Source organism: Panthera leo, chromosome D1 (assembly GCF_018350215.1).
Source record: "Panthera leo isolate Ple1 chromosome D1, P.leo_Ple1_pat1.1, whole genome shotgun sequence".
Taxonomy (NCBI): Eukaryota; Metazoa; Chordata; class Mammalia; order Carnivora; family Felidae; genus Panthera; species Panthera leo.
In genome coordinates this window covers 84,757,991-84,781,252 of record NC_056688.1, presented here as the reverse complement: position 1 = coordinate 84,781,252, position 23,262 = coordinate 84,757,991, and the positions used below count along the sequence as shown (strand labels likewise).

Sequence of the window (23,262 nt, the reverse complement as noted above, 5' to 3'; positions counted from 1 at the left end):
TTTTCCATGGGTCCTAAGGAAGAAAATGGCCTTAAAATAAAGATTATTCTGACAGTGAACTTTGAGTAGTCCTGCGTGTCTATGAGATATGAAGAAATTAGTGGCCATATGCCCAGAGGGCTATTGGATGGTACTTACAGGTAGTGGCAGGTTGGTTTTAGGAGCCTCTCAGTTTCTCTGAACTTAAATTTCCTGATCTGTAAAGCAAATCATTTAAACTGTCCCCAACTCTGTAATTATATGATACGGTAGAAAAGGAGAAGGTAGATCTGCAAGATTGGGGGGTCCATCTTGCAGTTAACTCATTGGGTGACCTTGGAGGAGTCATTTATCCTTGCTGGGTCTTAGTTTCCTATTCCATAGAAGGACTGGTTCTGATCTCTGAGGACTTTCCTAGGTTAGAATTTCAGTGAGCTTGGAATTAGAGAAGAGGTCGGGAGCACCCTGCTGCCTCTTGATTTTTATGTAGGAAGCAAAGGGAAAAAGCTGGCCCTGAAGTATGTTAGCATGGATTCTTTCATCTGACCCAGTGACTTGGGGTCCTGAGAAGATGCACACACATGTCCTGTTTGGCCTAGGCAGTAGGCTCATTTGTAAAGAGTGGCCTCGGGAAAGCCAGCTGTCAAAACAGCAGTGATTTGCCTGAGAGGCCTATGGGTAAGAACTTTCAGATGAAGGGATACAGTGAAGAAGAAATACAGGCACCTTCCTCAAATAACGAATGGCTATTCCATTAACTCCGCTATTGATTATCTCCTCTGAGCTACCCAATCCTGAGAACAAAGGTTGGAAAAATCTTTAAATGGGTAATGGTAACCATGCAACAATAGTAATTCCCTTTTGTTTTGAAATTGAAACACATCATTTGTATGATGTGTGTAATTCATTCTTTCATTTATTCATCCATTTATTTCTTCACTCGTTGAACAAAATTGAGTCCTATGTGTGGGCCAGTCTCTTTGCCATACCCAACAACAAAAAAAATGTTTCCTTAAAGCACATTTCTAAAATTGGATTTACTTTCTCAATTGTAAATGAATAGTATACTTTGTGATGTGTACAACTGGTGTTAGCCTAGGATATAGGAGACAGGATTTGTTACAGTTTAAGGCCATCTGGAATCCAAAATTGAGGCACTAGCTATTCATATCTACATGATTCTTAGCCAGGATAAAATTATTTCTTCATTCATTTATTTGACAAATAATTGTTGAAGTCTACTGAGAGTGTAAAGATGAATAAAATGTAATCTGACCCTCCTGAGGTCCACAGGCAAGTGGGAGAGAGAGAGCCCTGTAGACATACTCTCATTCTATGAACTACAAGTGCTTGGCAAACTCCGAGCCCAGGGTATGAGTGGAGAAGTGGCTGAAACGGCCAAATCATGAAGAACTGCACGTATCACACAGGGCGTTTGGCCCTTGGTCTGTAGACAATTATAGGGATTCTGGGAGGATTTTAAAGTGGGTGAGTGTGTAAGTGTATGGAAGGAATAGATACGATCAGATTTGTATTCTGATAAGATCACCTCAGCTTGAGTATGTAGAATGGATTAAGCAAAGTCTGCCTTACAGGAAGATATTTTAGTTTCCTAGAGGTGCCGTAACAAAATACCACAGACAGGGTGCCTTAAACAGCAGATTTTACTTTCTTTCAGTTCTGGAGGCTAGAAGTCCAAGATCAAGGTGTCAGTAAGTTTGGACCCTCCTTGGCTTGCAGATGGCTACCTTCTTGCTGTGGCTTTTCATGTGCATGCACATTCTTTGTCCATATTGTTTTCTTTTTTTTTTTTTAATTTTTTTCTGTAACATTTATTTATTATTGAGAGACAGAGAGACACAGAACGTGAGCAGGGGAGGGGTAGAGGGAGAGGGGGAGACACAGAGTCTGAAGTAGGCTCCAGGCTCTGAGCTGTCAGCACAGAGCCTAACGCAGGGCTTGAACTCACAAACTTCGAGATCGTGACCTGAGCCGGTTGCTTAACCAACTGAGCCACCCAGGCACCACTGTTTTCTTCTTATAATCATGCCAGTTGAATCAGATTAGGACCCATCCTTATAGGCTCATTTTAACTTATTCACCTCCTTAAAGGCCCTACCTTCAAATACATTCACATACTTGAGGTACTGAGAATGAGGGATTCGACATACGGATTTTGAGGGGATACGACTCAGCTCATAAAAGAAGCAAACCTAAAGGTAGGGGAAATCCACACCTTGTCAGAGGGCATGGGCGTGTATGATATGGGGAGAAAAATGGACGTGTATTTTAACGAACAATTTAAGGCTAAAACAGTATGTGCTCAGTTGACTTCAAATATTCAGAACATTTGACCACCTCTGCTCTTTTTTTTTTTTTCTTTTCATTTTATTGTCTTGCTGGGAACAGTGTTCAACAAATGAGTATGCTCTCCAGTTGTGCCAAGATTACCTGGATTCCTTAACATATTTAATTGTATTGTTTAAGGAAAGCTGCAAAGAACACTGTATGCTTTAAACACACTGTTTATGAGAAAACATGGATTTAGGAAGACCAGTGAAAATTTGTCTTTAACTGTAGATTTAAGAGGTTGGGGACTGGATCTCTGGAAACTGGAAAACTACGATGTCTTACTTCATTTGGGGTGCTGTAACAAAATACCACAGACTGGGTGGCTTATACACAACAGAAACATATGTCTCACCTTGGGAAGGCTGAAAAGCCCAAGGTCAAGGCACCAGCACAGTAGAGTTCTGATGAGAGCCCTCTACCTGGTTAAAAGATGGTGTCTGCCCTCTGTGTCTTCACATGGTGGAAAGGGCTGGAGATTTCTGGAGGGTATCATTTATAAGGGCATGCGGGGGCCCCTCCCTCATGACCTAATAACCTCCCAAAGGCCCCATCTCCAAATACTGTCCCACTGTGGATTAGGATTTCAACATATGAATTTGGGGGGACACAAACATTCAGACCATAACATATGAGAAAGGAACATACATGTGAAAGTGAAATAGACCTCCAACTCCACTTCCTGGAACCTTGAACCCTAAGGCCATAATAGACTTTCCAAAAATGCTTTCTTCCTAAGGAATTATATTACTCTGTACTACTTTATTCCAGAGGGGAGGCTTGTGGTATTAGGCCACGATGCTATTCCTAAGGAAAGAGATCAAAGATTTTTGGAACTGGTGTTTCATTGAAACCGAACTTTACCACTAGGAGACTTCGTAATTTCATAGCTCACAGGAAGTCTTTGTAGCTCCTGATTGTCTGGTATTCTTATTAATAGAAAATTTTGCCAGTTAAAGGGTGGAGGGAGAAGCAAAAACGGAAGAGGAAATGAATGTAGTCTCCACTCTCTCCACCTCATTGCTGTCGCTATTGATCAAAATAACCCTCCCTGAGAGATTTCTTTTAAAATTTTATCCTTAAAATGCTTCATTAAAATTTTGAATTATAAAATGGGAAAAGTCAATTTTATTGGATCCTAAATTTTGCTTTGTGCAGCGTCCTGTCCAGAATGTAAATTATTAAAATTGACATAGGATGTGTGTGCAAGGTAATATCCCCTTTCGTGGGCTCTTCTCTAAATTTCAAGATATTCTGTAGAGTGGATTAGATTATACAGTGAGTAGGGACTCTGAAAAGAAAATAGAATTGTGTATTGATGCCTTCAGAAATATTATTTGATGGCAATAAAATATTCTCTGAAATTCCCTTCAGAGGGGAGAAAATGGAGTTTGTTTGCAGTAATTGCATTTTCTAGCATTTGCTCTCATACTTTCCAATATAAGCCAATTGGAACCTGTGATTTGGTTTTGCTTATTGGCAAAAGTACCATGTAAATTGATCTGTGATGCATTTAAAGAAGATGCTTTTGAAAGTTTGGAAATTGAGATGGCTTTTTCTTATTAGATTTTGAGAGTATTAGGGTTCATTTCTATATTTTAGTCTAATGTAATATTAGCCAAATATGTTCTTTTTCAATTTAGTTTTAATCAAGTTCTAGAAGACCATTTTCATCCAGCCCCAGTGGCGCTGTTAAGGCAGAGATTTTATTTCCACTGTCAACCCTCTGCTCTGGCTTCTGTGGACCGGCCCCTTGGAATCACTACACACTGAAATCCTGCATTCATCTGCCCAAACGTTATTTCAGCAGGCAAAAAAACAGTATTTATTACAAAATGATTTTTTATTACTATTTGAAGAGTTAATGTGGAGAAGGGATCTAAAATTCTCTAAAAGTGTTCTTTCTTTTAAAGAATATGGTCTTTTTGCCTGTGTTATTTTTCTTTAATTTGATTTTCACCATATTTAATGGCCAAAAATATAAACACAGGATTTGCATTTGTTTTCCCAATTATTCAGTAGAATAATTGCCACTTGCTTTATAATTTGCTTTTTAAAGACTTTATGGGGAATAAAACAATATATTCATCAGCTCACCATAGGTTTTTGTCAGTCAACGCTACTAGTTTATTAAAAATATTTATGGAATATTGTTTTAAGGTGGTAAGAAGTAGGAGATGGGCCCCTTACCCTGAATGAGGTTACAATGCACAATGGAAGACAGCGTAAAAATGATGATAATAAATAATAATTATCTTTGTGTGTCCAGTTAGGATTAGGTCCTTTAGTGATCACACTCAGTCTGCATTTTCCATTCTGTAATGCAGGTTGTACCATTATCCTCATTTTTTCCGATGAGTAATATGAAGGTTAAAGAGCATGTTTTGAGTTTGAGTTTCACAGATGATAAGTGACAGAACCAAAAACTTGGTCCCATATCTGTCTGACTCCACAGCCCATGACCTTTCCATCATGCCATATATCCCTACTTTCCAGTATGTTTGAATGATAGAAACATGCACACAGCTGGTTCAGATGAGCCTTGACAGTGTCTTCACCAGTTCTTTTTGTGACTGTTCACTGGAACCCTGATTTGGATCTAGTTTTCTGAAGCTTGAAGAAGTAGATTGAAGGGTAATTAAGGAGATAGTCTTAGCTGTTCAGATGGAATTTGTTGTATGGGGTATAAATCTTTCTCAACAAGCCAAGCCTCCATTTGTAAGGGAGAGATTGGATGAAATACTGTGAAGAAACTACCTGTGGCCCCAGCCAGATGGTAACACTCGAGTATAACTGGAACTGCAGTTCAGCAGACCAGTTACCGTCACGTCTTCATATGTAGAATGTGCCATATTGGTCTGGGTGAAAACTTAGTGATACTCAGTTGGGAAACAACGTGGATATTGCCATTTGTTTTTACTCCTTTGTGACTGCCTTTTAAAATGTGTGAATGTGAATGTGTGTATGTGCCTGTGTGTGTGTTTAAATCATGGAAAGTTATGTTAGATTAAGGTTATGGTTGAGACTGGAAATGCATGCAACACCGAGGGACTGCTGAGCAACGGTGAAATCTCTAAGCTGGTGTCTTTAGTAATTATGGGTGCTAACAGCCTGCTCCCTCGTGGTTTATACTTCCCAGTGATTTACCTGCCATCAGTGCCACATACTGGTGACTACTGAGGTCCAGAAGGGGTCTGCTTTCCTGGGTGGGGGACGGGTTTTTGTCTCCTTTGTGTGGATTAAGGCTTACAGCATCTTCCGGTGCCTTGGGATTCTTTTCATGGAGGAGGCTGAAGAAGAGGAGGGAGCGTTTCAGCTGTGGCCTCTTATGCTATCCCTGATTCCTGCCGTGAACCACTGGGCTTTCACTCGGCAATCCTCGCATTCTCCTGGGTTTCCGGCTCAGCCCTGACATTATTGTAATATAGTTTTCTGTGTTTAATATTTCTTAGACTTGGTTTCCCATTGCAAGCATGGAAGAAACCCTAATGCATGAGTTTCAGAGGAGAAGGTAGCAGTCTGAACCTGCTGTGTGGCTCCATCAGCAAGTGTGAGTATTAACGTTAGAGCTGTCAGGACTTGTGAAAATTAATGGAGCCTGACGGGGGACAGACTGAGGTCAGAGACGGAGCTTTGCCCTGATTGAATGTTTCTGGTGGCTTCGCAGCCGAGGCAAGTGAGTGCAAACCGTGAGCCGAGAGGGATTGCCGGAGGTCCATTCATTCATTTATCAAGTAGGCAGTGGGCATCAACTCATGCCAAGCATTTTTCTAGATGCTGAGGGAACAGTGGGGAAAGGTGGGCTCTGCCCACTTATGACTGACAGAGGCCTCCCCCTGCCTCCAGGCTCAACTCAGCCCTGCCCAGCTATCAGCCCCTAGTAATCCAAGGAAGGAATGTAGCTGACCTATCTCCTTAGTCCATCCCGGAGCCTCAGTTCTTCCATCCTGTGGCCACTGGTATTTTTTTTTTCTTTCATCTTCTTGCAGAATTTTCTGCTTGAACAGTTTTCAAGCCCAAGTTACTCTTAGTCCTCAGTGGAATGGAGAGACTTCAGGAGTTTGAACATTTTCCCTCTCTGCTGGAGTCATGATATTAAAAATACAATAATAATGTTAAACAGAAAAAAATGCTGCCTTTTATCTACCTTGGGGTTATAACAAGGTCCTTTTATAACACTGGCATTAGGGAACAGTGTCTTAAAACAGGCCCCTGACACTGCCCCATGCAGGCTGAGGGTTTCAGAAATGTGATTGAGTCGTAATATATCTCTTTTGTTTAGAAACAGTCCCACGATAATAGGTCTGACTGTATATCTGTTTTATTCCTTTTTAATTTCAGTAAATTAGTTTTTTTTCCTAGCACACCGGTGAGGGAAAGTCGGCCCGAAGGCTGTGCCTTGTGAGTTTGATTTTCCTGGGTATCTAGAAGCTATAGCACATTGTCTTCCTGTCTTGTCATCTGTGTGTTTTCTTCTTGCTGCGTAGTAAACTTTATTTCATATGAGCCTTATGCCACACACATTTTTGGCTTCTTTATATATTTTCAAAGTCTATCATTTAGGGGTTTGGAGGGGAGTGGGCATAGAGATTGGAGGTATTGAAATTTGTCAAATACATATTATATAACTAGGTTTTCTTTTACCCACAAAACCTTGCAAGCCACGTTTGCTTTGGGTTGCTCTCCTTCACAAAGAACTACTGCCATACTCTGGGTTTTTGTTTTCCTCAGTTTTAGCAGAAATAAATAGGAGATAGCAGTCCATCAGCCTTGCTCATCAGATCCCTGATAAAAAATGGGACATAGGGAAGGCGGTTTTTGGCATTAGCCAAAACCATTTTGGTTACCCCTATTTTCCATACTTGCCTTTCATAAGGAGTGAAGAACGTGGGGTGGGAGGCCGTCTTCTAGCAGGTGGCAGGCAGATTCCCAAGAGAAGTGACTATTCTGGAATTGACTTTGGATTTTGATTTGACTGGAACTTAAGTTTTTTAGTGGAATACATTTTATAGTGATTTGTGGCAGAAAACTAGGTCACAGTTGTATAATACTTAATTTTGAGGGACATTAACTTTTATTGGTGGTGGCGGGAGGGGCAAGCTAGCAAGGAGTCTTGTTTAGCCAGAGCAGTGCTGCTATATGTTTATTTTTAAATGGTGATACACACGGGTGCTGGTCCTCACCACCCTCCTTACTTCTACCTAGTCTAAGTCACATTTCTGTTTTACCTCTCCAGTCTCCGTAGGTGTTTGGATTTATTACCTTGGACTTGTATTCTGTCAAAGTCTTATCTCAGTTCTCAGAGTAGAGCCAACACGTTTTTAAATTCTATGACCCTGCATAAAGTTGGTTCCCTTCTCCTTCCCAAGGCCATGACCTTCCCTTCCTTGGGTAGGCTCCCAAATTCTTCTGGGAGCTGGTGGGTAAGAAATTACACCCACAGCTGCAGTAGCATGTGGGGAATGCCTTAATTGAGCCAGGATGTGTGTCGTTGCAGTGTGAAGCTGAAACTGCTTCATGACCCCTGGAGGAGAAATCCATGACCCAGCCAGTTTTATTTCGTGATACAAACAGAAAGGGCCATAGCTGCGTAGAGCTAGAGAAAAGGATCGCCCTATGTGGAGGAATGCTATGAGGAGGACTCACGTAAGGGGTAGGTCTTGAGCCAAACTTCCTAAGACTTAAAAATGCGGGATCACCTGGAAGAAAAGTAGCACGGGAAGCAGAAGCGCTATTCTTGTCCCACTGGTGCCTCCATCTTGGCCTGTGGTTTTGCTTAGCAGGCGGCAGCACCTCTCTGGCGCTCCGTTTCTCCATGGGTAAAATGGAATTGGATAAACCAGTGGCTTTCTCTTCACTATTTTTAAAGCAGGGATAGCCCTTCACAGGCAATCTTTCCCCAGACTGTAAAGCGAGGGCAAGCATGGCCGCTGTGGTGAGCGGGGGAGCAGGTCTCTCCCTTGTGCCCTGATCTCTCTCCTCATCACCCTGCTTCAGCTGCAGGGAGGCTCACGGAAACACAGCTCTCAAATCACCAGGTCAGGCTGGCTCTGAAGATCCTGCTGGGTCCATGTGTTGGGATTCATGGGAGCCACTTTAAGTCACACATTAAAAGTCCAAGGTTTGGTAAGGAAGGGAGGCTGACTTTGGCACGGTTCGCTGTGTGTCTGCTTTAAAGTTGTTGCGGATTATCAGACATGCGCATAGCTGAAGATCCTAAAGTTTTCTAGTCATTCTGTTCCCCTCTTTGTACTCCTAGAAGAGTACCCCCAGCTGATTCTATGAAGATATTAGGGATATTCCAGATGAACAGTCACTCTTGAGAGATGGTCCCAATCACTGGTTATACTATTCGCTTGGGAATGCAAGACTGATCCTGGCAGAGTGTTTGGGAACCAGTAAATATTAGAAATCATACAGAAGGAGAGAAGCAGTGTGTTCAAGGGACACACTTTGCCGGGTGAGCCTCATCTTGACAGAAGCAGCTGGGTTTGCCTTGCATGCAGGTGGAAGGCCTCATAGGTCCGCTCGCCATCCCCTCTAGATCCAGATGCCTTCATGACTCTAATAATAACTTTTGTTAACTTGAAGGACACCTTAGACCATGCCAACTTCTGCCTTTGGAAAACCAAAGTTCTCTTTCCATCTCAGATGCTTTTCCTTGGCAATAGTGACATTGTGCCCTTGTGACCGGGGAGTGATCCAATTTGTGGATAAACTAATATTTTCTTGGATGGCAACTGGGAAGGGTAATCATTGTAATAATTACTGTATCACAGCTTGTATCTATTGAGTCATGACATGTTAGAAACTGTACCAGTTCTTTACATGCAGTATCTTGTTTAATGTGCACCAAACCTTGGGGGTGATATTATCATTTCCCCCATTTAGATGTGAGGAAAGTCCAGTTTAAAAATGGTTTGTTGGAGATTTTTTGGCTAGACTGAATTTGGGGGCAGAGAATAGGACACTTCAGGAGGCTTAAACTGAGTAAATTCTGTGTAACCATGTGTCTCTGGAGGACAGTGTGACAGTGGTTTAAACTTTGTCATATCCCAAGATGATAAGCTCAGTTCCTGTAATTCTCCTAAGGAAGCTCCTGGCAAATCATACAGAAGTTCATTCATTCTTCCACGTATTCAGCAAATACTGTGTGTTTCCATTTGGAAGGTATTGAACCGGATACTTTGGGTCAAATAAGGAGCTCCAAGCCATGTTCCATGCCATCAAGGACTTCACAGTCTGAGGGGCAGACAAATCACATGCAAAAAGCAAAACTAAAAAATAAAAATGGAGTAAGAAAAATAATTAACATGCACTGATTGCTTATTTCATACCATGCATATGCTTTAGAAAGTTTATCTCACTTTATCTTAAACACAGGGTTTGAAGTGGGCACAGTTATTATCCTCATTTTGCTAACACAGTTGAGAGAACATAAGGACTCTGTCCAAGGCCATGCAGCCAATGTGTGGTGAAGCCTTCAGCAGAGTCCCTGCTCTTAACCTCATGCTGCCTCCACCGTTTAAACTGTAATAGTTGAGAAACTGGTCTACAGAGAATAGAAATGTGAGACATACAGTAAGGAAATACTAAATAATATACATCGAAGTAACGGTGAAGAGGGAGAGTGTAATGAGTCCCCTGAAAACAAGATGGGAGACAAAGGGAGCTGAGGAAGAAGAGAAGGGAGAGAGGAGATACCGAAGAAAGAGAAGGAGAACCAGGGACTGCAGCAGCTGTTATCAAGAGAATAGAGACTTTGAGGGACAGGGATGTCACTGCAGTGTGGTGTGATCTGTGGAGATGAGAAGTGAGAAAATATCTTGGCTTTGGCTATTAGTAAGTTTTTATTGACATTCTGGGGAAGCTTTGGGAAGAGAATAGAAACAGAAGCCAGATTGCATTTGGTAAATTCTGAGTAACCATACATCTCTAAATTGCTGGTTCTAATAACAGAGGAGACCATCAGGCAACACAAACATGGTGAGTGGGCCAGGTGTGAGAATTCATAGGGAGTGGGAAGGTCCGTGGCCAACTGGAGGTCTGTATTTCCTGGTCTTTTGATTTTCCAAAAGTAGCTAGAAAATCAGAATTTTTTGCATGGTACATCTTGACTTCTAAATGTTAGTTCAGGGGTGCCTGGGTGGCTCAGTTTGTTGAGTATCCAACTCCCAACTTTGGCTCAGGTCACGATCTCATGGTTTGTGGGATCGAGCCCCACATCAGGCTCTGTGCTGATAGTGCAGAGCCTGCTTGAGATTCTCTCTCTCCCTCTCTGTCTGCCCCTCCCCTGTTCGTGCACACTCGCATGCTCTCTGTCTCTCTTTCTCTCTAGATAAATAAACATTTAAAAAAAAATAAACGTTCAGTTAGAAAAACACACACACACAAAAGCATTGAGGGCCCAGTGTAATACATCTGTGGGCTGTATTTGGTCTACCAGCTGCAAGCTGGAATCCTCTTTCCAAAAGTTTAGATGGGAGATGAAGAAGCATCTCAAAGAAGAAGCATGGTTTAGGATTGTATGTGTGTGTGTGTGTCTGTATTTGTGTGTCAAGGGCTGCTTATTTTTGTTTTCTTGCTTTCTTGTATTCATTTACTTGCTATAGACGTCATTCTGCCATATTTGTGAATTATCTGTATTATGATTAGCTTAGTTTTCTTTAAGTCACCTCTTATTTTATATGTAAAAATAGAAAAATAAAAATAGAGATGAAAAGTAGAAACGAAAAATGAAGCCATGTATCATTACTTGTACTGTTACATTATATTTTTCCAGAATGCATTTTTAAAACCTACTTGACATTTTGTCAAAAGTTCATCCCCATTCCACTTAAAATAATCACGTATATCGCTAGTAGAACATATACTATGTCTTGGGAAAGATGAATGCTTAGAGTTCGTTAGGTCATTCAAAGCAAGAATTTCTCCATGTTAGAATAACTGTATATGGCCTTGGTTTTTTTTATTCAGGCAGGTCAACTTCAATGGCCTGATCTGAATAAAATGGATAAAGGCAGGCACCTCTTTGTCTGACAATTTTTCAATGATGCTATTTGAATACCAAGAAGTTTGGAGCTTGACCTTAGAGCCTTCCATATTAATATAGCCTTGGGAAAAAAAAGCCTAAATACCATCAAGTAACAGGAGATTTGTCAGCTGTCCTGGTTACACTTTTCATATAAAACATAAAGGTCGGAAGATTATAGATGAAAGGTCAGTTCAGCTATCTATCTCTATCTCTATCTCTATCTCTATCTCTATATCTATATCTATATCTATCTATAGAGATATACCTATAAATATAGAGATAGAGATAGATAGATATCAGGCATGTATCAGGTATATGTCAGGCAAATATCAGGCATATATCAGGTGTATATCTCATAACATAGGTAACAGAGGATGGAAGTTGGAAACTACTATTGAATTCTCAGAAAGAGATGAGTTTGTTGGCAGTGTGTAAATATCATCACTGTTTCTTTGGCTGTTCATTCTGATAGCTACTTCTTTATGCTGAGTCTCCAAAATTTGATGTAAAAGACACCGAAGAGGACTGTCTTCCTGAGGAAGATTTACTTTGCAGCGGTTTTACTTTCTTAAAATAAATGGTTGGAAGGGGGAAATAGACTTCATTTGCCTTCTCAGTCTCATCCATGCCATTCCCAAACCAAAACTTTAAACTGGAAAAAGCAAGAAGCCAAGCCCTCGTGCAAGGGCAGTGGTGCATAAAGAAAGGTTTACAGTGAGTCCATCATCATGAAAGATTAAAGGGGAACTGGGCAGCTGTAGCGTGACTTGTACAAATAGAGTTGCTCAAAGATTCGTGCAGGTATGACCTGCCTTGATACCCATTACTGTCCAGGAGAATGTTTCAGCCCATTCCGGCTTTGGGAGCACAGGTGATTCTGGGGGTGCAGTATCAGGCCAAAGGGGGTCACAGAGCCATGATGTTAGAGTCATGAGGCATCTCACAGATTTCCAGTGTGAGCAGTGTTGGAGATTTACGGCCTGTTGATACATCTTTCAACTGTATCTTAAGTGCAGGATATCGTCATTCTGTCCAAGTAGCTTGCAACATACGTCACAGCTCCTTATTGCCTTATGCTAGTGCACATTATAAACGCGCAAAAACATACACCTGAGAGAGGCTTCCTATTTTTTGTGAGCTCTTCAGCACAGCCTTGTGCATAACTGAGGCCAAAGGCATGGCACGTAGCACCGTGCGCTAGTAGTCAAGCATATCCATTGACGCTTGGCCGCGATGTTTGCGGTTTCAGCTTTCTGCGGTGTTATTTTCTGACTGCTTTCATCTCTCTGTTAAGCTTCCCCATTAGACCATGTGCTATGTATGCAGTTTCATTACTGATAGAAACCTAAACATCGAAAGCTAAAGAAAACAGCATTACAAAGCATATTCTGGTGATCTTAAAAATCGTTTCAATGTTGGCAAATATGTTTGCAGCGCGCTGCTGAGATTGCGGACTTCATGGCGTGGTCTCTGCAGTTTGCATTGCTGAAGTCCATGTACCTATGGCAAAACTTGCCTCCGCCCCAAAATATAATTTTCTTCCCCACTAAGCTTCATTAATTAAATCATTGACTCTGGCTTGCTGGTAAGGACCAATTCTTACAACAAGTGTATCCAATTTCCTGCTAGTGGTAACTTTCATTCTTCCTGGAATAGCAGGAAACATTAATTTTGCATTGGACCCAGGAGTCTCAGGAAGCTGGAATTATAGGCACCATTGCCCCACCCTTTTCTCCCCTAAAATAGAATGAAATGAAATAAAATGAGCAGCAGCTCTGCAGTGAGGCTTGAGGGATGGGTAATGACAAAGAAGAGAAAGGGCATTAATTTCAGGATGGGGACAGCTGCCCGGCACTATCTCCCTTTGGATTTTGGTTCTTACAGCATCACGGTGAGTTATTAATATGTATGATCTATACTTTATTCAAACATTATAAATCTATGCAGAAGTCTGGTGTTTGGGTTTTCCTTTATAGCTTTCATTCTTCTTCCCAGAATTATCTCATTTTGATCGGGAAACTTTTGCATAAAAAGCACACACCGAGAACTCACATTTCCATACCATAAATATTAAAAGGGGGTTAAGCTTTACAGTTTCTTCTCCCATCCCAATGGGAGGAAAGTTAGCCTTCTAATCAGGGGGCCATTATTAATGTTCTTTTTATTCACAAGCCAAAAGGTAAACTTTAACTGACAATATGAAATTGTACTACATAGTTCCTTTCATTTATGTAAATTGTGGAATGCTTCCCTATGTCATGTCTTTTGTATGATATACTATAAATACACTTTTGAAGGATGTCCTGCAAATCAAGCGGTTATCTGAGCTGTTAAGAACAGTTGGTTGGCTTATTTTTTGAGGACCAACCAAGTCCAGACCTTTGTTAAGGATTGTGATTAAAGTGTTTTTCTCTGGATAATTATTAAGTACGGATTTGTCACAGTATACATTCATCACAGTGAATCTGTAGCACAGAGAAGAGGGAAATGGAACAAGAAAGCTGAATGTCTTCTTAGTAGCTTTTAAGCTTCTTAGCAGCTTCCTGTCTCCTGTTTATTGTCATTTTTTGCCAGCATAAAGGCGTAGTCATAAATTTTGGTTCCCATGGAAATATAAAGGAATGTGTGAGCTATTTCACTTGGGTGTACTGTCTGCTAATCACCCAGTCTCGGCTGTTGTACTTCGTGATGGGAAATGAACGTGCTAATTGGTACTCTTTTTTCTTATTTCAGGAAACCTGCCATATGAATATAAAATAGTGATTGCTGGGAATCATGAACTGACATTTGATAAAGAATTCATGGCAGACCTTGTTAAACAGGACTACTACCGTTTCCCCTCTGTGTCCAAATTGAAACCAGAGGACTTTGACAACGTTCAGTCCCTCCTGACAAACAGTATTTACTTACAAGACTCGGAGGTAACAGTGAAGGGATTCAGGATATACGGGGCACCTTGGTAAGTGCTCATTCGAACAATCTTCCCCTTCGTTTTTTTAGCTAAGAAATCCTGGTGCAGACTTAGGTGCTTTCAATGCAAAGGATAAGAGCGGAAAGAAACCTTATTGCTGCAGTTCGAACATGACACGTATTCCGGCACTGCTGGAAAGAGTATCGCTTGTTTTCTGTGTGGTGCGGATTTCTTTAGGCAAGATCAGTAGAAGTGGGGCTTTGGTAGGTGTGTATATGTTTATGCAACTGAGGCTGCGTGTGTGTCTGTGGGACACAGGAAGATTTGGGGGAAGGTCACTGTGTTACTCTTCATGCAGATGCATCTACTCTGAACATTCCATCAGCCTTAGGTAACTCATTTCCCTCTCATTTCATACTGGACGCATTCATAAAATATCTTGCTTAGATTAGGGTTTCTAAAATCTTGCTACACATCAGAACCACCTGAACAACTCGGAAGAAATACGGATTTTGAAGCCATACCCCCAGAGACTCTGATTCTCTTTCCTGAGATAGAGCCCAGCAATTTGTATTTTTAAAGCTTCCCAGACGAGACTGATGTGCAGACAGTTTGGAAGTTGCAGGTTGAGAGCTCAGCACTAGAATGCTCAGCACTGAGCTCTAGACAGGTTGAAACAGGTGCATATTCTTTGGGGCCAGATAGGAGGCATTTTGATTTTGTCTCCGTCATTTGTCAGTTGTGTGGTTTTGAAGAAGTTAATTCACGGAGGATGAGCCTCCATTTCTACATCTCAAGACAGTGGACATAGTACCTACTTTAGAGGGTTATGAGGATTAAATTAGGTGGCGTTTGTAATGGATATGGAAGAATGCCTGGTCATTTGCCAAGGATAATGATTATCATTTTCTGGCCTTGGTTCTGCCACTGAGTATTTGTGTGAACTTGAACAAGTCACTTAGCCTCCAAACCAGTTTCTTCATCTTGAAAATGGGAGTGTTAGACTAGAAGATCAACATCAGGGGAGTCTTGGATTTTTATTTATTTATATATATACTTTTTGAGAGCTCCGTATGTATATAGAGCAGAAGAACTAACTTTACCCACCCAACTTGGAGAAGTATCCCAGCCCTGCCCTAGGATTTGCGGCTAAGACTGCAAGAGGACAAACAGCATGACTTCCCTTTGGCCATCTCACTCGCCAGTCTGGTTCGTTCTCTGTAGAATAGAAAGTTGAGATATATTCTCAATAGTTGACAATTTTTTTTTTTCTTTAGCTTTACTAGGTGGTATCCAGAAGGGCTGTTGAGTGAACACAGGAACTATATTTTATTTTAAAATCCACCTGGCAATGATGGTGAACTCTTACTTGAGTCCTTGCTACATGGCAGGCATTGTTCTAAGTCCTTTTTTGTCTTTTATATCCTTTTCTCCTAAATGCCTTTAAGAAATGGACGCTGTTGTGATTCTCATTTGGCAGGGGAAAAAAACTCAGGCACAGAAAGGTTGAGTAACCGCGCAGGGATCACACAGATAGTTAGTGGTAGCTTCCTAATTTTGAGTCTGACTGTGGGGTGCATGGTGTGACTGAGGTGGTGGTGGTGGTGTGGCCACTGCAGTGGTTATATCCAGCTGTATTAGTGTATATCAGTTAATGTTTGTTATACATGAGAAGGTGGTAAAGGGCAGGAGAACAAACCGTAGAAATTGGTCCTATGAAACTATGGTAATCTGAAAACTGGTCTCAGGTAACATAGGTGTCCATAGTAGCATTTCTGAGCAAAGGGCAGGAGAGGGAGCTTTTCCAGCCTCACAGCTCACGTCCTAATGACTATGCAGTAGTTGAGGAATGACCTTTGATTGACAGAGAAGCACTACATGGAGTTAAGCTCAGTTTTTTAGCACCTGAAGATAATTTTTGAAAAATTTTCGAAGGCACAGAACGTGGAAGGCCGTTCCCGAACAAGTCGGACTTTCAGAGATCTCCGGATTGATAGTTCCTTGGAATGATGATAACAAACAAACTCCATTATCTGAACAGATGCAGTTCTGTTGAGGATAGGGTTTAGCTAACCCAGTTGACGGCTGTGATGAACGAGGGAGTGACTTTGGATCCACAGGCAGATCTTGCAGCATCTCAAGGAAAAGCAAAACAAAATAAAACAAACAAACAAACAAACAAAAAAAACCCACATAGTAACTCAAATCTGTGATATGATGGAGGCATAATCCTTTTCTGATGGTACAAACTTCAGACGTTTGTATCTGAGCTGAATTGGTGTCATTCAAAAATTGTTTATTTTAATATTGGAGAGGGTAGTTAATCAAGAAAATAGGCAGGATGAGCCCTCTGAAATGTTATCCTGGAGTTGTCTTTATACATAATTTGTTGGGATTTCCAGAAAGTTTAATCTATCACCTGCCTAGCATTTCCTTGCAATGAGGGAGATATGTGTCACCCATAGGAATTGCTGGTACTTTGACTTGTAACTAAGAATACAGAGGTTGATGAAAAGCAAATTTCATTTTCAATATGTATTTTGGAGCTGTCAGTCATTTGGATCCCACTGTGAAGGTATTTTGTTAAAATTAATATTCGCAGGAGTGCTGATAATCTGGACACTGATTTAGGAATCCCTGCATTGGCCTTTCTGTGCCGAAAACACAGATATTCCTAGTTCTATCACTTATTCAGCCCTGGCACCCTAGGTGAATTTCTGAACATCTCTGTGCCCCTGTTTTCTCATCTTTAAAGTGGGAGATGTCAGCATTACTTCTTTCATACAGTTGCTGTGAGGATCAGTGAGTTAATAGTGCACCCACAGCACCTAAAGATTTCCTGGCATAGAGTAAGCACTTAATAAATGTGAGCTAGTACTCATAGGGGGGCTGGTCTTTCAAGTTTACTTCATACTTTTGTCCATCGTCATATGAAGATTGTTACACCAGGAGTCAGATGGGGTGGGTTCTAGCGTTAGGTCAGCCTCTGCTGATTGAGTGGCACTAGGCAAATCACTGAACGTCTGGTTTTGTAAAACAGGGCCAACAAGGTCTGCCCTGTTTTCTCTCAGGCACCACTCCCTTAAATGGTCACCAAAGTTAGAATTTTCAAAGAGTATCCATATTTTCAGGAATGCTTGATTATTTTAATATCTTGTACACTTTTTAACCTCTTTCACTATTAAGAATTTGACTTACAGGGGCGCCTGGATGGCTCGGTCAGTTAAGTGTCTGACTTTGGCCCAGGTCATGATCTCATGGTTCATGAGTTCAAGCCCTACATTGGGCTCTCTGCTGTCAGCACAGAGCCTGCTTTGGATCACTCTGTCTCCCTCTCTATGTTCCTCCCCCCCCCCCAAAAAAAAATAAAGAATAAATAAACATTAAAAATAAAGAATGTGAGTGGAAGCAAAGTTTAGGGGGATTTATACCAGAGCTACCACTTTTCTTCCTTCAGAAGTTAGGATTTTCCATCCCTGAGATTCACTAGTAGGTGAATGTCTGCTTAGTACCCATTAGTTATTCCAACCCCAAAATAACATAAAGTGGTTTAAGTTTGATTTCCATGGTTGATTTCCTTTTTTTTTTTTTTTTTTTTTTTTTTTTTTTTTTTCAACGTTTTTAATTTATTTTTGGGACAGAGAGAGACAGAGCATGAACGGAGGAGGCGCAGAGAGAGAGGGAGGCACAGAATCGGAAACAGGCTCCAGGCTCCGAGCCATCAGCCCAGAGCCTGACGCGGGGCTCGAACTCACGGACTGTGAGATCGTGACCTGGCTGAAGTCGGACGCTTAACCGACTGCGCCACCCAGGCGCCCCTCCATGGTTGATTTCCAATGAATTTTGATATGACTAGTGGTCTCAATTTCAAAACAATCAAAATAACATCCGTGATCCCAAGGATTTCCATTCTGTCACCGGTTTCTCAAAGGTGATTGCCATCCAACCAGGAAGATAGAAGACAACTCACATATTTAAAAAATGTGGATTGTGACTCGTGTTCAGTACAGAAAAGAAATATCAGTCCACATTAATTACAGTGTTTTAACTTGTAGCACAGTTGAAAGCTTCCTAAAGAGGGAGAATTAAAGCAATGTCTTTAAATTTACAATTTAGCAGGAATTTGTACGTGGAGACTAATTTACAACACTTTAAAGGATTCATATGTGTTTGCAATAGGAGTGCGCCATGGTACTTCTCAGATCCCCAAGGGAGAGGATCTGGATGTGGTTAGATGGGTCTGGGAAAATTCAGTGGCCTTCCTATACTGAAGAAGGTGTAAGTGGGCTACCTTGTCCTGGAAGAGAGGTGATCCCTTGGAAGGAGGTCAAGAGCTGACTGGTTTCAGGCCTGCCTCATGAGACCTCATGGCAGATTTTGTGGTTTCTGTGTGTATTCCTTCACCATCTTGTTCTTCTACGAATCTTGAAGAAAGGAATCAGCCATGATGTATTACCTTCCTTGGGAGTAACAGTTCAGTCACAGCTTTTCTTAACGTCTCCTGTATTGCTTTTCTCTCATTCTTTGCGGGAGGAGAAGAGGGTCTTGTGTTGCCAGACAGGACTTTAGTCCCATGATGGGAAAGCTTGTGGATTTCTCATATCCATCGCATTGCTTCTCTGCCACCACAATGGTTCCTGATTTCCTCTTTGTGATCACTCTCAGTTCTGTCTTTTCCAAAGGCTGAGTATGGTTTGAAAGAGGAGATGATATTTTAATCTGTGGTCTGGCCAGGGTAGAGGGGAGGTAGAATTTTGAAATCATCTTTGTATTTTTGGTTATTGTATCTAGAGCCAGCATCTTAGCACAAGTAGGTTTCAGTAAACTCATTTGTGTGACCAGCCCCTTCCTTTTTTTTTTTTTTTTGTCGGTGGTGGGGGGGGGGGGGTGAGGGGGAGGGGAGGCATGGGAGGGGTTTCAATTGCTCTTTTGATACTAAGATGCTGTGTAGAAAAAAAACAGGTACTAATTGATCCAGAGCCAAGCTGCCAAAAGTAAAAAGTCCATATTGCTCCGACCCGAGCAGAGCAGTTGTATTGTTCAGCAGTGGCTTCACCTTGTTCCTCCCTTGAACAGAAATGCAGGGCTGGTCTCCCGTGGCTTTTAATGAATATGAGCAGGGCTTCCCAATGTCCAGGAATTTGATCTCTATGCTGACCAAGGGGTCAGGAACAAAGAACGCACTTTTTCATGTTAGAGTACACCCAGGTGTAATTTGTCAGATTTAGTAACTGTGGAGGAAGTGCCTTAACTTCTCCAGCAGGAAAATTAGATGGGGCCTAGACAGTGTAATTCTAAAATGGCTACAGTACCAAGAGAAAGCCCATTGAGTTGCATCTGCAAAGGAAGCCTGAGTGGGATTTTTTTTTTCCCTCCTCCCTTCCCCTCATTTTGGATCACAAACATGTTGAGTTCATTCATTCATTCATTTAGATGTAATTTTCTCAGCATTTTTAAAAGTGGGAGTTAAGTGTTGATTCCACTCTCTGCAGCATTTATAATTGTGTTTGCACAGAAATAGCTACAAGGTTGCTCACGTTTCCTTGTTCTGATCAGTGCAATAGTACTTTATGTTTACCCTGTCAGAGAAGCTTCAGATGTTTTTATTTCCAATTATAAGTTTTGTAATGCATCATGTATTTTGCTGACAGTCTTCAAGTTCTTGAAATAGCGAACAAATTAACAGCAGATACTGAGTGAGAGGATTAGGAAACCAATTGGCAACTCATATGATAGAATTCAGATATGGGGATGGGTGGAATGGGCTCATTTATTTTATTTTCACAGTCATACTTTGTAATTAACTTGGGCCAAAAAAAAAAAAAAAAAAAAAAAGGAAGAAAAGAAAGAAACACTCCACGTTCAGCAGGAAAGTCTTTTCACGCTAAAGAACAGGACTATACCAACAATCTTGGTTCCTACCATCATCTCAGGGACTCCAGCTTTGATTCAGGAGGGTTCAGAAAGGTATTGGCATGGAAAAAGGCCTGTGTGTGTGTTAAACAAATATGCACTCTGCTTTTACATGACTCTGTTTAAAGGCCCAGGCTAACATTTCATTTTTCTTGGCACAGAGCCCGCAGACTCTCCCATATGAAACCAATGGGTGTTCTGCCCTGATCTAGAGTTACAGGCTCTGTTTACATTTTTGCCTGTTCCAGAATGCAGCTGACTGCTCTTAAAGCCGCACGGGATCAGATTCACTTCTGGTTTAACAACTGCCCTGTTTATTTGAAAAAGGAGAAAGCAAAACTGATCACTTTGCTTTCTACCTCCCATTCATGGCCATAGCAGTAAATACCATTTCCAAAGCCTGGTTGTGTAGAGCTTCTGATGTTAGATCCGCTCATACCTCCTCCCCACCCCTATCCCCCTCCCCGCTCCATCCAAACCCTTGAAGCCCGCCCTGGTGCCTTCATCTGATGTATTGGTGGTGATTGTGTAGAATGTGGAGGGGTGTATGGAAGTGTTCATGTGCATTCAGTTACGCTTAGTATCAGCTATTGGCATAAATTGAATTTTTGCTTGTACATCCTGAGAGACAACTTCAATTAGCAAACAAGAGTAATAAATAAACTTACATTGAAATGGTTATTTCACTCCGAGCATTGTCACCTGCATTGTCTCATTTGGGCTTCCCAACGATCCGAAATAATTAAAATTTAAGTTAAAAAAATAATTTTAAGTAGTTGAAATAGGCAGAGTCGTGTTAATAATAGTAATTAATAATAGCCAGCATTTCCAAGTGCCCATACGTCTGGTGCTGCTCAGTATTGCCTCCTTTGACTGAGGCGGCCAAGATAACGTTTTTGACAGACAAGGTGAGTTCTGGGGGCACAAGGACTGGAGTCCAGCACTCCTGTGCTGAGCTGTGTATACTAAACCAAGATACCTTAGTAACCACATGTCCTGCTCCTTGACCTGAGGCAATTCAGGAAAGAGCCACTTGGAAGACTTAGCTCTTTTTTTTTTTTTAATGTTTATTTTATTTTTGAGAGAGACAGAGACAGAGTGCGAGCAGGGGAGGACAGAGAGAGAGAGAGAGAGAGAGAGAGACAGCATCCGAAGCAGGCTCTGGGCTCTGAGCTGTCAGCACAGAGCCCGATGCAGGGCTCTAACCCATGAACCATGAGATCATGACCTGAGCTGAAGTCGGACGCTCAACCGACTGAGCCATCCAGGCGTCCCTAGCTGTTTCTGTCTAGTTGCAAAAGAGTCACACAGAAATCCACGCCTGTACTTGTCAGGAGCTCTTAGGATTCCATGTAAGGTACTCATAGGGGGAAAATAGGGATATTGAGAGAACAAAGAAATGATCAGGTTGTTTTTGTTTTGTTGTTTTGTTTTTTTCATGATATCCTCCAGAGCCTAAAGTTTTCTGTGAATAATCTGTGTCTCAGTGTGCCAGAAGACGTGGATCACCTCCTTCTTGTCCTCTTGCTCCATAGAGACAACTTATGATTCCTTTGCACACACATCAGCAGGGGCATGTATTGGATGTCTCTGGTGTTTTCCATCCAAGGCACCAGGTCACAGCTGAGAAAGACAGCAGGTCCTGGACATATGCACCAAGAAGGAAGTGCTGGCAGGTGCCCCACTGACGTCAGGCCTGGCATGGGTCCACACACCATGCTCCAGGGAAGACCTGGCCCTTAACACTGAGACCCAGCCGGCTGGCTGCTGGACGTTCTTTCATTTTCTCATGTTACACTAACAGGCTCCTTTTTAACCCATAGTTGGTGCTGGTGGATGGAAGGAGATTATACAGTGGCTCTAAGCTCTGTGAGGGCAGGGACCCTGTCAGCTTTGTTCTCTGCATACCCCAGGCTAGGCCAGTGCCTGGCACATGGTGGATGGTGTGCCCGTATCAGCTGAATGAATGAATGAATGAATGAGGGTGGTAGTGGTGGTGATAGAGCTGTGTCTGTGGCGGATGGACTGAAGGTCTACACAGATGAGTCATGAGTTGCACAGGAAAGGATATTTCCAATATGAGATCGAGCCTGGCCATGAATTTACAAGCAGGACTTAGAGATGGCAGAGCAAAATGGAACCAAACGAAGCACTAAACTATGTTTGTGAGCCTTGTGAACATTCTAGGTCCATCCTGAACATTTGTAAATACAGAGAGTAGAACATCTCTCCGGGTGAGCATGGTTCAATAAAAAGTTGGGGGATGGGAGTAGTTGGACAAACTTAACATGAAGTCAATGAGAATTTTCAAAGGAAGTCTCCGACAATATTTTGAGATTCCCGTCAGTTTCTTTACATTCAGATGCCTTATCTCTGTGCTAAGAGCAACTACAGAAGTTTCTGTTAGATTTGGAGACTGTGTCTTCAAGCTGTAGTAAAAGTAGTCAGTGTAAAGCATGAATTTGGTAAGAAGCTAGACCAGCTGGGTACTTAGAGAGGTCTTTGGACATCAGAAACCAGTTATCAGATATGTGGTATTCTCTTTTCTTAATGGTCAAATTCCCAGTGGTTGAATTTTTAGAGTCGAATTAGTCATGCGGATTCTATATCATTTATTTTTAAGCTCTTTTACCAACATGGATTTCTGATTTTATACTCTGAACTGTTAAGTGTAATGTGAATTTCTCCAGGTAGTACCAGAGAGTGAGTGCACTGGGGTCCCGTAGACAGTCTTGACCCAAATTTGCCTGGTTCCAGTCACCGCTGCTGCCCTGCCGTCCACGGTGCCCTTCTACCCTATAGAGCCGATGTGTTCACTAATAAGTCCAGGTAACTACCCAGGTTCATTTAATCCTCCAGATGGTCAGTGAAGAAGGTGAAATGAGCTTTGGAGTGCACAGTTCAGAAGTTGCCACTTCCACTAAGTGCTCCCCTTTGGCCAGGTTCCACATCCGCCCAGACTTCCTTCCTTTTTGCCCTTCCAAGGAGTCTGCATGCTGCCAAAGTTGTTTCCCAATAGAGGCGTGATAATCAAAGCCATGCTGTGTTCTGTGCTCCACAGGGGAGAAGCCCTCTG

At 41.8% G+C, this 23,262-nt stretch overlaps 1 protein-coding gene across 3 annotated transcripts in view; it reads left to right on the top strand.

The window, feature by feature from the left end:
• The window catches only part of MPPED2 (metallophosphoesterase domain containing 2), a 174,458-nt gene that overhangs the window by 72,548 nt on the left and 78,648 nt on the right, over positions 1-23,262 (top strand). For all 3 annotated transcript variants that reach the window (XM_042906431.1, XM_042906430.1, XM_042906429.1), the window contains exon 4: positions 14,096-14,321. In XM_042906431.1, coding sequence (XP_042762365.1) covers positions 14,096-14,321 — 226 coding nt within the window. The remainder of the gene's footprint in view (positions 1-14,095; positions 14,322-23,262) is intronic.